The following is a 12,990-nucleotide window of genomic DNA, read 5'->3' as shown; positions in this document are numbered from 1 at the left end:
CCTATCTGTAATAGAGTAATCCAGGTGTAATAAGCAGTTCAGACCTCGTGGTCTGAGGAGTCGTTCTCATGAATCCGTGGAGATGTTTCTAGCGTCTTTGTGCTGCTGTGGTTGTGTTTCACCTCCAGAGCGAAGCTGGAGAAGGAGAAGCGGGAGCACGCCAAGCAGCACGGCATGATCCGCACCGAGTTCAGCGGAGGAGAGATCGCCGAGGAGATGGAGAAGGAGAGGCAGCTCTTCCAGCTGCAGATGTGTGAGGTGAAGATGAAGATCACAACGAGGATGAAGATCTCCGGCAGCTTCCAACGTGGAGGATTAAACGTGTCCGCTTTCTCTCCTCAGTATCTGCTGAAGGTCAACGAGATCAAAGTGAAGAAAGGCGTCGACTTCCTCCAGAACCTCGTCAAGTATTTCCACGCTCAGTGCAAGTACGTCTGCAGGAACCTCCAGCTCATACAGCGACCTCATGTATACTAATGATGATGTATAATAATAATTATATATATAATAATAATTGTATAATGAAGCTTCTAAAAACAAACGTCTTTGTTAAGTCCTCAAACATGTAAATAATGTATAATCAGTATAATCCTGATATATAATCTTTGTTCAGCTCCTCTTCCTGTTTGCTCACTAAATGTTTGTCTCTTTCTCTCCGGTGTTCAGTTTCTTCCAGGACGGACTGAACGCTGTGCAGAGTCTCAAACCGTCTGTAGAGAAGCTGACGACGGAGCTGACGACGGTGAGGACGGAGTACTCAGGGCCGTTACTGCAGGACACGTACTAATACCACAAATACAAGTACTGCATTCAAAAAGGGCAACACGTACCTCTGAGATGTAGTACAGTAGAAAGTACAATGTAAATGTACTTACTTTTCACCAATCAAAAGTACATAAAATACCTGAAACACCACAGCGGTCACAGTATCTTGTGTATAATGAGCATTAGTTTGCGTCTCTTCTTCGGTGGTGTTCAGATTAAGCAGACTCAGGACGGGGAGAGGAAACAGCTGACTCAGCTCCGAGACGTCCTGAAGGCGTCTCTGCAGTCGGAGCAGAAGGAGGTGAGAGACTCGATGTACATTTGTACTTTCAAATACCTTCGAGGACCTCTGCAGGGTGCCAGCAGGGCTTTTGGACTACAAACATGGCGGTTGAAGTTGTTTTGTCTCCCGCTCCTCCTCCGCAGGACGCTCAGGCCAAGCAGAGCGCCGGCTACAGCCTCCACCAGCTGCAGGGCAACAAGGCTCACGGCACCGAGCGCTCCGGAGTCCTCTACAAGAGGAGCGAGGGGTGAGTGAACTCAAAGTCCCAGAATGCAACAGGACAATAACTTCCTGGAAGGCCTTCACACCAACACAGTGCAGATTGGTAATTAATTAGTCCGTTAATCAATTAATCGATCGATAGAAAATAAATGTGAAACTATTTCTATGACCGAAGTCATTTTTACACAAACATTTGATGGTTGTTTATTCTAATTAATTCTTTATTCTAATTAATAATCCAGAAAGTGAAGGAAATTAAATTTACAATTTTATGAAAAAGAGAAAATCAGCAAACCGTGTAATTCATTGTGTCATTAAAAATACTTTTAAATTTAGTAAATACATGAAAATAAATGAGGAAAAAATCCCCAAAATTAGGTGATTATAAAAATGACCTGTGAGGGATTATCACTACGAGATGAATATGTTTAATCACTACGAGATAAATATGTTTAATCACTACGAGATGAATATGTTTAATCACTACGAGATAAAGCAAACAGGTCTCAGGGGAGAGCCCAGACTAAGAGCGGTTCAAAAGAACCCTGATGATAAGCAGCCCACGGTCTTCAGCCACCTCGCCCGGACCAGGGAAACCGGGGCACCCTCCCGGAGCCAGACCCGGGAGGGGAGCTCGTCGGCGAGCGTCTGGTGGCCGGGTCTTCACCCATGGGGCCCGGTCGGGCTCAGCCCGAAGAAACAACATGGAGCAGCCACCCTGTGGACCCACCACCCGCAGGGACGAGCATCGGGGTCGGGTGCAATGCAGACCGGGCGGCGGGTCAGGCCGGAGGCCTGGGCGAGCCGATCGCCGGCAGCATAGACGAGCTCTAGGGACGTGGAGCGTCACCTCGCTAGCGGGGAAAGAGCCGGAGCTGGTGCAGGAGGTGGAGCGATACCAGCTAGATGTAGTTGGACTCACCTCCACACACAGTTCTGGCTCTGGAACCAAGCTCCTGGAGAAGGGTTGGACTTTGTCCTTTTCCGGAGTTGCCCAAGGTGAGAGGCGCCGGCTGAGCGCCGCTGTGTTGGAGTTCTCCCCGGAGAACAAGAGGGTCGCCTCCATGCGCCTGCGGGTTGCGGGGAGCAAGGCTCTGACTGTGGTTTGTGCTTATGCACCAAACAGCAGTTCAGAGTATCCGGCCTTCTTGGAGTCGGTGGGAGGGGTCCTGGAAGGGGCGCCGCCTGCCGACTCCATAGTTCTGCTGGGGGACTTCAACGCTTACGTGGGCAATGACGGAGAAACCTGGCGGGGGGTGATTGGGAGGAACGGCTTGCCCGATCTGAACCCGAGTGGTGTCTCCTTATTGGACTTCTGTGCTAGCCACGGTTTGGCCATAACGAACACCATGTTCCAACATAAGGTGGCTCATAAGTGTACCTGGTACCAGAACACCTTAGGCCGGAGATCAATGATCGACTTTGTAATCGTATCATCTGATCTGCGGCCGTATGTCTTGGACACTCGGGTGAAGAGAGGAGCAGAGCTGTCAACTGATCACCATCTGGTGGTGAGTTGGATCAGATGGCGGGGGAACCGGTTAGAAAGACCCGGCAAGCCCAAACGTATAGTGAGGGTGAACCGGGAACATCTGGCGGAGGACCCTGTCCGGGAGGTCTTTAACTCCCACCTCCGGAAGAACTTCTCACCCATCCCGAGGGAGGTTGGGGACATGGAATCCGAATGGACCATATTCAAAGCCTCTATTGTGGACGCGGCCGCTAGGAGCTGTGGTCGGAAGGTCATCGGTGCCTGTCGTGGCGGCAACCCGAGAACCCGGTGGTGGACACCGGAGGTGAGGGAAGCCTTCAAGCTGAAGGAGACCTTCAGGGCCTGGCTGGCCCAGGGGTCTCCTGAAGCAGCTGAGAGGTACCGGCAGGCCAGAAGGGCTGCAGCTCTGGTGGTCACGGGTGCTAAAACTCTGGCATGGGAGGAGTTCAGGTAGGCCATGGAGAAGGACTTTCCGGAAGGCGAAGCTCTCAATTTACTGGTCGGTCTACGTTCCTGCCCTCACCTATGGTCGGGAACTCTGGGTCGTGACCGAAAGGACAAGGTCGCGGCTACAAGAGGCCGAAATGAGTTTCCTCCGTAGGGTGGCCAGGCTCAGCCTTAGAGAGAGGGGGAGGAGCTCAGACATCAGGAGGGAACTTGGAGTCGAGCCGCTACTCCTTCGCGTCGAAAGGAGTCAGCTGAGGTGGTTCAGGCATCTGATCACGATGCCTCCTGGACGCCTCCCACTGGAGGTTTTCCGGGCACGTCCAGCTGGGAGGAGACCCCGGGGAAGACCCAGAACACGCTGGAGGGATTATATCTCCCCATGTTGCGGGCGAGAGGGAAGTCTGGGTCAGCCTGCTTGGCCTGCTGCCACCGTGACCCGACCCCGGATAAGAGGAGGAACATGGATGGATGGATGGATGGATGGATGGATGGATGGATGGATGGATGGATGGATGGACTACGATGTTTTATCACTATGAGATGAATATGTTTTAATCAGTATTGGTGTGTCGTTCTCAGACTGAGGAAGGTTTGGCAGAAGAGGAAGTGCTCAGTGAAAAACGGTTTCCTGACGATCTGCCACGGCACGGTAAGACGCCACATCCTCTCCTCCTATTGGTCCTCATGCATGACAAGCTCCGCCCTCCTGCCTGCATGTCCACCAATTAAAACACTTTCTTTTATTTCAAATGGGGAAAAGACAAGAATTCATTTTAGTTTTTCATTCAGCTTCTTATTGTTATTTTTTTTTTGTTCCTTCTTTCTTTTATTTTGAAGTTTTTACATGAAGAGTCAAACGGCCAATCAGGACAGAGCAAGCAGCAGAGGAAGAGAAACAGGAGGAGGAGGAAGAGCATAAGGAGGAGGATGACAGAGAGAAGGGTGGGGGGGGGGTCTGTTTTATTAGCTATTGATATTTATTTCAACCTCTCATCTCTGCTTCAGCTCTCACAAACACAAAGCTCTGGATTCAAATAATCTGTAATCTGCTGCAACAACTGCTTCTTATTTATGTTAAAAACACCTGTATTCATGGTCCCCAGAGGATGAACCCCGGTGGTTTCAGTGACCCATGACCTCTTCTGTTGTGACACCATCGCAATTCAATAAATATAAAACAAATCTACTTGCGGTTGGATTTCCGTGAAGTTTCCAGAGCCCATTCTTGGTCCCCAGAGGATGAACCCTTTTGTTGTTTCAGTGTGAACGAGCCGACAGCCAATCACAACTAGTTCCTCAGTGATCGACAGATTATATTACGAGTAAATGGTGTGAAATACAGTCACAGTGGTGCTTTGAGCTAAATGCTAATGTTAGCGTCTCGCATCGTTAGCGTCTTTGCCTACCGTGTTAGCATGCTAGCATTAGCTAAATTATCAGCAAACACAGCTGAGGTTGTGTTGCTTTCTGTGGTTGTTTAGCTCGTCATGTCTTCACTTATTTACTTTGGTGGACGTGGAACACTTTCAGTATGTCGCAACAACTTGTCTCTCAGGCCAACGCGCCGCCGGCCAAACTCAACCTGCTCACCTGCCAGGTGAAGAGGAACCCGGACGAGAAGAAGAGCTTCGACCTGTTCTCACGTAAGCTGCTCTCTCCACTCAGATGTGTAGCGTCCTTTTCAGAAACCTCCCGTCTCACTCTCTGTCTCCTCCAGACGACAGGACCTATCACTTCCAGGCCGAGGACGAAGCCGAGTGTCAGGTGTAAGTAGTGCCAAATGACCCCACCCCCCCCCCCCTGTTTGATCTCTGACCTCTGACCCGATGTGTTTGTGTTTGTGCAGCTGGGTGTCGGTGCTGCAGAACAGCAGAGAGGAGGCGCTGAACAAAGCGTTCAAAGGCGACCAGGACGAAGGAGAGAACAACATCGTCCAGGAGCTGACGAGAGCCATCGTAGGAGAGGTGAAGAGGATGAGCGGCAACGACGGCTGCTGTGACTGTGGGGCGCACGGTATGTACTGCTGGTACTAGTACTAGTACTAATAATATAGTACTAATGCAAATACTAATACTAACTAACTGATACTACGAAGAAATCGTTAAGACCAGAAGTCCCAAACTCGAGCTGTATGTTCTTCTGCTCAGAAGAGATTCTTGAGGATGAAAAGAGTTTCACTGTTTAACCACCCGGTCCCACCCGGTCCCACCCGGTCCCACCACCCGGTCCCACCCGGTCCCACCCGGTCCCACCACCCGGTCCCACCGGACTACAGACGTGAACGTAACATCGTGGCTTTTAAAAACCTCCATCCTCTGCTCCGTCAGGTCCCACCTGGCTGTCCACCAACCTCGGGGTGCTGATCTGTATCGAGTGCTCTGGGATCCACAGGGAGATGGGGGTTCACTACTCCAGGATCCAGAGCCTGGACCTGGACTTGCTGGGGACCTCCGAGCTGCTGGTGAGTCCACTTCACTGTAAAGTGAAACTATAAAGTTATTAAAAATCTTAATAATTTAACAAAAGAATTAGTTGTAATAATGTAACTTCATATCACAAGATCATGATCTTTGAACATATTGTATAATATATGTGTAATATTATAGATATTGATTCTCAAAAACACACAATATTTATTTTAATTGTCGCCCAAATATTATATTTATATTAAATGAATATGCTACAAATATTATTTTGTGACAGTTTGATTTTTTTAGAATTCATCCTTTTATATTTGATAAACTCCTGGTATTTTGTGACATTAATTGATTTACAAACAGTATTAATTAAAGACAGTAGAGGGTTGCAGGTCTGCAGTGACCAACCTCACATGTTGTGTTTTAGTTGGCGAAGAACGTGGGAAACGCCAGCTTCAACGAGATCATGGAGGCAGATCTGTCAGTCACCAAACCAGATCCCACCAGTGACATGTGAGTGATGCGTGAGTGACGCAGAAGGAGATGTAGATGAAGGAGACGGAGATGAAGGAGATGTAGATGAAGGAGATGTAGATGAAGGAGATGTAGATGAAGGAGATGTAGATGAAGGAGATGTAGATGAAGGAAATGTAGATGAAGGAGATGTAGATGAAGGAAATGTAGATGAAGGAGACGGAGATGAAGGAGATGTAGATGGTGGAGATGTAGATGGAGATGTAGATGATGACTCTCTTTCTGGTCTCCGGTTCTTCCTCCAGGCAGATGAGGAAGGACTTCATCATGGCCAAGTACACGGAGAAGCGCTTCGTTCGGCGGCTCTGTGCCGACGAGGCGTCCAGACTGCAAGTTCTGTATGAGGCCGTCGGGAACAGAGACATCCTGTCCCTGATCCAGGTCTACGCCGAGGGGGTGGACCTGCAGGAGTCCATCCCACAGCACAACGAACACGTAGGACTGCAGTTCTGATTTTTTTAATAGTTTTTAATGTCTTAAAGCTGTCTTCATGTGTTAAAGCTGCATTCTCTCTAGTGTCCACCAGGGGGCGACTCCTCTGGTTGTATAGAAGTCTATGAGAAAATGACTCTACTTCTCTCTTGATTTATTACCTCAGTAAACATTGTAAACATGAGTTTATGGTCTCAATCTCTAGTTTCAAGTCTTCTTCAATACAGCATGATGTTCATTTAGTGAATGATGGTCCATTTAGAGTCACACAGACCATAAAGCAGGGGATGCTTTAGGGCGTCTCTATGTCACTCCTCCTCAGTCCAGATATGGTCACTTCCTGTTCACTGGTTGCAAAAAAAAAAACAAGATGGAGACGGCGGTAATCGGCGAACTGGAGGCTTCAAAACGTCCACGAACTGATGAGAGACGTCACCATGACGCCGTCCTCTTCTTCACAGTCGTTGGGTCAGATCAGTGAGCTGAGTTTGTTTCTGTCAGGAACCCGGAGAGACGGTGCTCCACCTGGCGGTCCGGATGGTCGACAGGAACTCCCTCCACATCGTGGACTTCCTCGCCCAGAACAGGTGACGTCATCATCATCATCATCATCATCATCGTCACGATGAATTCTGCAGAAATAAATGTCAGGAAAGAGTCCAAGGTGACGTTTTGGTTTTGTCTGAAACCCAAAGAGATTTATTCCAGAAGCGCCCGAGAACAGAAACCCCGTCTCTTCGTGGTCGTTTATCATTTTGCTCCTCCTTGTGGTTATTTTGTATACGTTTTGTCTCTTTGTAGTTGTTTGTAGTTTAAAGTAGCGAATGCAGTGCGTCAGTGAGCGTCCTCACATGTATAGTAACACGAGGCGTGTGTTTCAGTGGGAACCTGGACAAGCAGACGGCCAGAGGAAGCACAGCGCTGCATTACTGCTGTCTGACGGACAAAAGCGAGTGTCTGAAGCTGCTGCTGAGAGGAAAAGCTTCCGTGTCCATCAGTAAGAACACAAACACGCAGAGAGAGACGCCGCCTCGCCGTCACGGCTCTAAACGTCTTCTCTGATTTTATCTCCACAGCGAACGAAGCGGGAGAGACGCCGCTGGACATCGCCAAGCGCCTCCGACACCCTCTGTGTGAAGAACAGGTGAGGCTGCAGATGTTCTACGTTTATTATTTTATATACGTTTCATCAAAAACTGAAATATAAAGGTTCATTCTGTTTTGCTTCCTCTGGTGCCGTTCAGCTGACTCAGGCTCAGACGGGGAAGTTTAACGTCCACGTTCACGTCGAGTACGAGTGGCGTCTCCAGAACGACGACATGGACGAGAGCGAGGACGAGATGGAGGACAAGGTTCACCTTATTTCACAAGTTTGACTTTTCTTTGTAGTCGTTTGGTGTCGTTTCTCAACGTTTTTCTGTCTATTTTGGGTCATTTTTCTTCGTGGTTATTTTGTGGTTGTTTTTTGTCTCTTTGTAGTCGTTTTGTATCTATTTTTAGTTATTTAGTTGTGTGTCTTTGTGGTTGTTTAAACGTGTATTGTTGGTAGTTTTCCAGCCCTTTGTGGTCATATTGTGGGTTTTGTGTGTCGTCCTTCAGTAATCCTTCCGTGTCTAAAGATCTTCGACCTTATGAATTCAGTTATCGTGAGATATTTCAATAATGAGATTCTGATGAGAGCGAGGACGAGATGGAGGACGAGGTCGGCCGGCTTCACGTTGAGCAGCTTGTAGACACGACGAGCGGTGAAGACGAGTAACCGTGTGTTTTTTTTTTTTTTAACCGCAGCCGATCCCCAACCGGCGTGAGGAGCGTCCGGTCAGCTGCTTCGTGCCGGGCAGCGGCGCCATGCAGCCCAACATGGCGGCGTTGGCCCGGGATGCCGCCTGCCTGGCGAGGGACAAACAGAGGCCCCAGGTGCCGAGCGTGATGATCAGCAACGAGACCTACGGCACCATGATGGACATCAACCTGCCGCCGCCGGGACCGACGCCGCCGCTGCCCCCCAGAGGCCCCACCAGAGGTCAGACAGGGACGCTCCGTCCAGGACTGGTTTCAATAAAACTTGACTTCACAGAGAGGCGCAAAATAAAACAGTTATGAAGGAGCAATAAATATCCTGATGAAACGAGCATCAGGTTCAGCGTTGACCGTCTTCAGGCTCCTCCCACAGGTCAAAGGTCAACAGCTCCTTTAAACACGGGGGGGGGGGGCTCTGCCCACACGTATACACGACATCTTTACGTTTTAAAATACGTCAATCCTCGACCTTCGTTTCACAAAATATCTCCGTCCGTATTAGAACGCAGAAAACAACCAAAGCAGTCAGTAAACAACCTCCGGTTCTTCAGAGCTTCACGTGTTAAAGCTGCATTCTCTCTAATGTCCACCAGGGGGCGACTCCTCTGGTTGTATAGAAGTCTATGAGAAAATGACTCTACTTCTCTCTTGATTTATTACCTTTTTTTTAAAGATTTATTATCTTCTTTTCTGTCCGTCGCCATCTTGTTTTTTTGCAACCAGTGAACAGGAAGTGACCATATTAGTGTTAGTGTTAGTGAGTGACGTAGAGACGCCGTATACGTCTCTGGTAGAGACCTGTCAATCACTGTGTAGCCCCGCCCCTAAAGCATCCCCTGCTTTATGGTCTGTGTGACTCTAAATGGACCATCATTTACTAAATGAACATCATGCTGTGTTGAAGAAGACTTGAAACTAGAGATTGAGACCATAAACTCATGTTTACAATGTTTACTGAGGTAATAAATCAAGAGAGAAGTAGAGTCATTTTCTCATAGACTTCTATACAACCAGAGGAGTCGCCCCCTGGTGGACACTAGAGAGAATGCAGCTTTAACACATGAAGCTGTGGATTCATTCTTGAGAACTGGAGGCTGACGTCTGATCACATCACAGATACAAAGTAACCAGAGTTCTTAAAAACTTACAACAACCTTTAGTCGAGCTCTCTGATTGGTCAGTAGCAGTGAATGAATACGGAGACTTGAGGGTTTTTTGTCGTCCTGCAGGTTCAGGACCCGGTAAACCTGTTGCCATGGAAACCTTCGGGAGGCAGCGGTCCTCCTCCGACCCCCCGAACCCTCAGACCCCCGAGAGGAACTCCTCCATGTACGGTGAGTCAGTGACTTCCTGTCCGCGACAAAATAAAAGCCTCAATAGTCATCTTCAGACTTCAGCTGCTGTGAACTGTGAACACATCGATTCATCAATTAGTTCATTAGTTCATTAGTTGATTAGTTGATTAGTTTATTAGTTGATTAGTTGATTAGTTGATTAGTTTATTAGTTTATTAGTTTATTAGTTTATTAGTCGATTAATTTATTAGTCGATTGACAGGAAATGAAGCGTGAGGAACAGTTTTAAATGACCTCAAACCTCTTTATGTCCTTAAAGGAATGAGGATCAATAACAAACCAGCTGTTGTACTTTACATTTATTCCTGCTGGTTGAATAAATCTCCTCTCCTCCTCTCCCAGTGCTCCCAGTAGCTCCTCCCCCTCCAGTAAACAAGAGGTCCAGCATGTTGGAGACCAAGACCGTGTCAGCCAGGAACACCCCCCTCCCCCCTCTGCCTCCCCCACCGGCAGCAGGACTCCCCCCGGTCCCCCCGGTTCCTCCAGTCCCACCAGCACCCACCATCCCATCGCCACCCCATTACAAAGCTCCACCCCTCCCACCACCAGTCCCCCTTCACCAGACCAGCAGACCACTGGGACCACCAGGACCACCGGGACCCAAGTCCCCTAAATCACCCACCGGGTACGTACTGGATTGTAGTGGACCGTACTGGACTCTACTGGACTGTAGTGGACTCTACTGGACTGTAGTGGACTGTAGTGGACTGTAGTAAACTATAGTGGTCTGTTATCGACCGTACTGGACTGTATTAGACTGTACTGGTCTGTTCTGGTCTGTACTGGTCTGTACTGGTCTGTACTGATGAACACTAGTTTGTACCAGCTGTTTCCAGTCACAACTGGTCTGAACTGGTTTGTAATGGGTTCACTTGTCTGATTTCAGATCAGTGAAGCGTCCTCCACAGAGACCTCCTCTCAGGACCGCATCAGTGGACAAACGAGGTCCTCAAACTCACACGGAGTCCTCCAGACCCTCGTCTGAGGTTCGTTTGCTTTAATCGTTGTTTGTTCTCTCTGCAGGGTCACAGGCCAAATCCCCACAGAGCTCCGGTCCTCCAACACCCAAACCCAGAAGCACCTTCTCCGTAAGTCCTCCAACACGACACAGGTCAGAGGTCACAGGTCAGAGGTCACAGGTCAGAGGTCAGAGGTCAGAGGTCAGCACCAGCAGACAGTCCACAGGTGGATTTAAAGGGACAGATCACCAAAACACACACCTGTAGATTCTGAGTTTACCAACTAAACACTAACGTGACAGTTCACCTCATCTACACAAACCGATTCATAACGTCATGATTACAGAATACAGATATTAATAGTGTGTGTGTGTGTGTGTGTGTGTGTGTGTGTGTGTGTGTGTGTGTGTGTGTGTGTGTGTGTGTGTGTGTGTGTGTGTGTGTGTGTGTGTGTGTGTGTGTGTGTGTGTGTGTGTGTGTGTGTGTGTAGAAGCAGAAGCTCAAGAGGGTGAAGGCCATCTACAACTGTTCAGCTGATAATCCAGACGAGCTGACGTTCACAGAGGGGGAGGTGATCGTGGTGGAGGGGGAGGAGGACAGCGAGTGGTGGGTGAGTGACAGCTGCAACAAACAGGAAGTGCATCATCACCGGCTGAACGACGGCTTGGCTTTGTCACTTCCTCTTCCTCTATGGTGATTTGTGTGGTTTTGTTCTTCAGGTCGGTTACGTTGAAGAAGATCCCGCCAGGAGAGGAGTGTTTCCCGTCACCTTCGTTCACTTCATCACAGAGTGACGGCAGGTGTGACACGGAGAGAAGCCCCGCCCCCTCCTGCTGCTCACCTGTAGAGAGGAAAGACCCAGACTCACAGAGATCCACCTGAGACCTGAACCACACCACAACACAAACAATCCTTCTGGTTCTGTCTGTGTTCAAACTCACAGAACTTTATTATAAATTCTGACAAAGTTTCACAAAAGAATTCTAAACGCAGCAGACTCTCCTGGTTCAGACAGGAAGTCATCACCTTACTGTAGTCCAACAGGAAGTCATCGTGTTTCTGTAGTCCAACAGGAAGTCATCATCTTACTGTAGTCCAACAGGAAGTCATCGTGTTTCTGTAGTCCAACAGGAAGTCATAATAGTCCAACAGGAAGTCATCATATTTAGGAACTCCACCACGGTCACGTGACTCCACGTCTCCTCCACTAAGCTGGAGGCGGTTTCGTGTTCTCGTGAGGACGTTTAGTCGACTCTTTAAGATTCCCCAGAGGGGCGTTCACTGACCCGTTTTATAATCAGACAACTAAACGCTGGTGTTAAACTCAGACTTCTGACCAGAAACACTCTGACTTCAACAGGAAGTGATGAAATGTTGAGTCCTGTCTGGTTTCAGGACTCATTTCCAGCCAATCCGAGGCGGAGCAGGGCGGGTCGTAGTCGTAGCAGGAAGTAAAACCCAGCGTTGACTCTGCACGTTGAGAAGTGAAGGGGGAACCAGAGGGTTCATGAACCTCGTATCAAACAGCCCATAATACTCTGATCTGTGTCTTGATGTTTGTATTATTTGAACCTTGTGTTTGATGTGATCATTTACCCATAATGCACAGTGTCATTAAAACACCCGGCGTCCTCCTTCACCACAGTGAGCGTGAACAGATTCTACTCGTTTCCTCTTTTCTTTCTTTCTTTTCTTCCATTTTTCACGATGTTCAGTTTCTACTTTGTTCCTTTATTTCAGTGCCGTCTCTTCTTTCTTCATTTCAACTCTTAGTGATTATTTTCATCTTCAAACGTCTCCTTTGGTCCGAACAACAGAAATATTCAGTTTGTGACAGAAAACAGAAAAGCTGCAAATTCCCACATTAGAGGATCTGGAATCAGATTTAGCTCCATTAATCTGATTATGAACATAATATTCATAACATGAAGAAGAATTCATCAGTTCCTCTGTTTAATAATGATTTCTGCTCTAATAATAATGATAATAATCAATAAAGGTTTTATTCAGCGTGAAGCTTTATCTGAAGTGTTTCTACAGTCATTTACACACAATATATAGATTATAAGGTCAAACATCAAACATCACCACAGCTTTGTTTTTAGTTTATTCAAAATGTCACGCATCCAAAAATACATTTTTATAATTTGATTTGATCACAAGAACATATAAAAATAGTTCTTAATAATCATAAAGTTTATTTATTTAACACAAATCAGTGATTACAAAAATAAATACAAATAATCAAACGAACAGTGCAAATAAAATACACCACCACAAATAT

At 47.7% G+C, this 12,990-nt stretch overlaps 1 protein-coding gene across 1 annotated transcript in view; it reads left to right on the top strand.

Annotated features, from left to right (window-relative positions):
• asap2b (ArfGAP with SH3 domain, ankyrin repeat and PH domain 2b) overlaps nt 1–12,722 on the top strand; it is a 19,245-nt gene extending 6,523 nt beyond the window's left edge. The window contains exons 6-28 of the mRNA XM_079180162.1: nt 129–258; nt 343–428; nt 667–742; nt 980–1,066; nt 1,192–1,295; nt 3,789–3,858; nt 4,765–4,852; nt 4,927–4,975; nt 5,056–5,222; nt 5,537–5,670; nt 6,054–6,139; nt 6,406–6,595; nt 7,094–7,179; nt 7,474–7,589; nt 7,669–7,736; nt 7,837–7,944; nt 8,381–8,615; nt 9,622–9,726; nt 10,090–10,372; nt 10,634–10,692; nt 10,771–10,835; nt 11,197–11,316; nt 11,426–12,722. Coding sequence (XP_079036288.1) covers nt 129–258; nt 343–428; nt 667–742; nt 980–1,066; nt 1,192–1,295; nt 3,789–3,858; nt 4,765–4,852; nt 4,927–4,975; nt 5,056–5,222; nt 5,537–5,670; nt 6,054–6,139; nt 6,406–6,595; nt 7,094–7,179; nt 7,474–7,589; nt 7,669–7,736; nt 7,837–7,944; nt 8,381–8,615; nt 9,622–9,726; nt 10,090–10,372; nt 10,634–10,692; nt 10,771–10,835; nt 11,197–11,316; nt 11,426–11,500 — 2,587 coding nt within the window. The 3' untranslated portion in view covers nt 11,501–12,722. The remainder of the gene's footprint in view (nt 1–128; nt 259–342; nt 429–666; nt 743–979; nt 1,067–1,191; nt 1,296–3,788; nt 3,859–4,764; nt 4,853–4,926; nt 4,976–5,055; nt 5,223–5,536; nt 5,671–6,053; nt 6,140–6,405; nt 6,596–7,093; nt 7,180–7,473; nt 7,590–7,668; nt 7,737–7,836; nt 7,945–8,380; nt 8,616–9,621; nt 9,727–10,089; nt 10,373–10,633; nt 10,693–10,770; nt 10,836–11,196; nt 11,317–11,425) is intronic.
• The last annotated feature ends 268 nt before the right edge of the window (nt 12,723–12,990 follow it).

This window comes from Pholis gunnellus (assembly GCF_910591455.1).
Source record: "Pholis gunnellus genome assembly, chromosome: 19".
Taxonomy (NCBI): Eukaryota; Metazoa; Chordata; class Actinopteri; order Perciformes; family Pholidae; genus Pholis; species Pholis gunnellus.
Note: the sequence above shows the minus strand (reverse complement) of the source record. Positions and strands in the feature narration are given on the sequence as shown.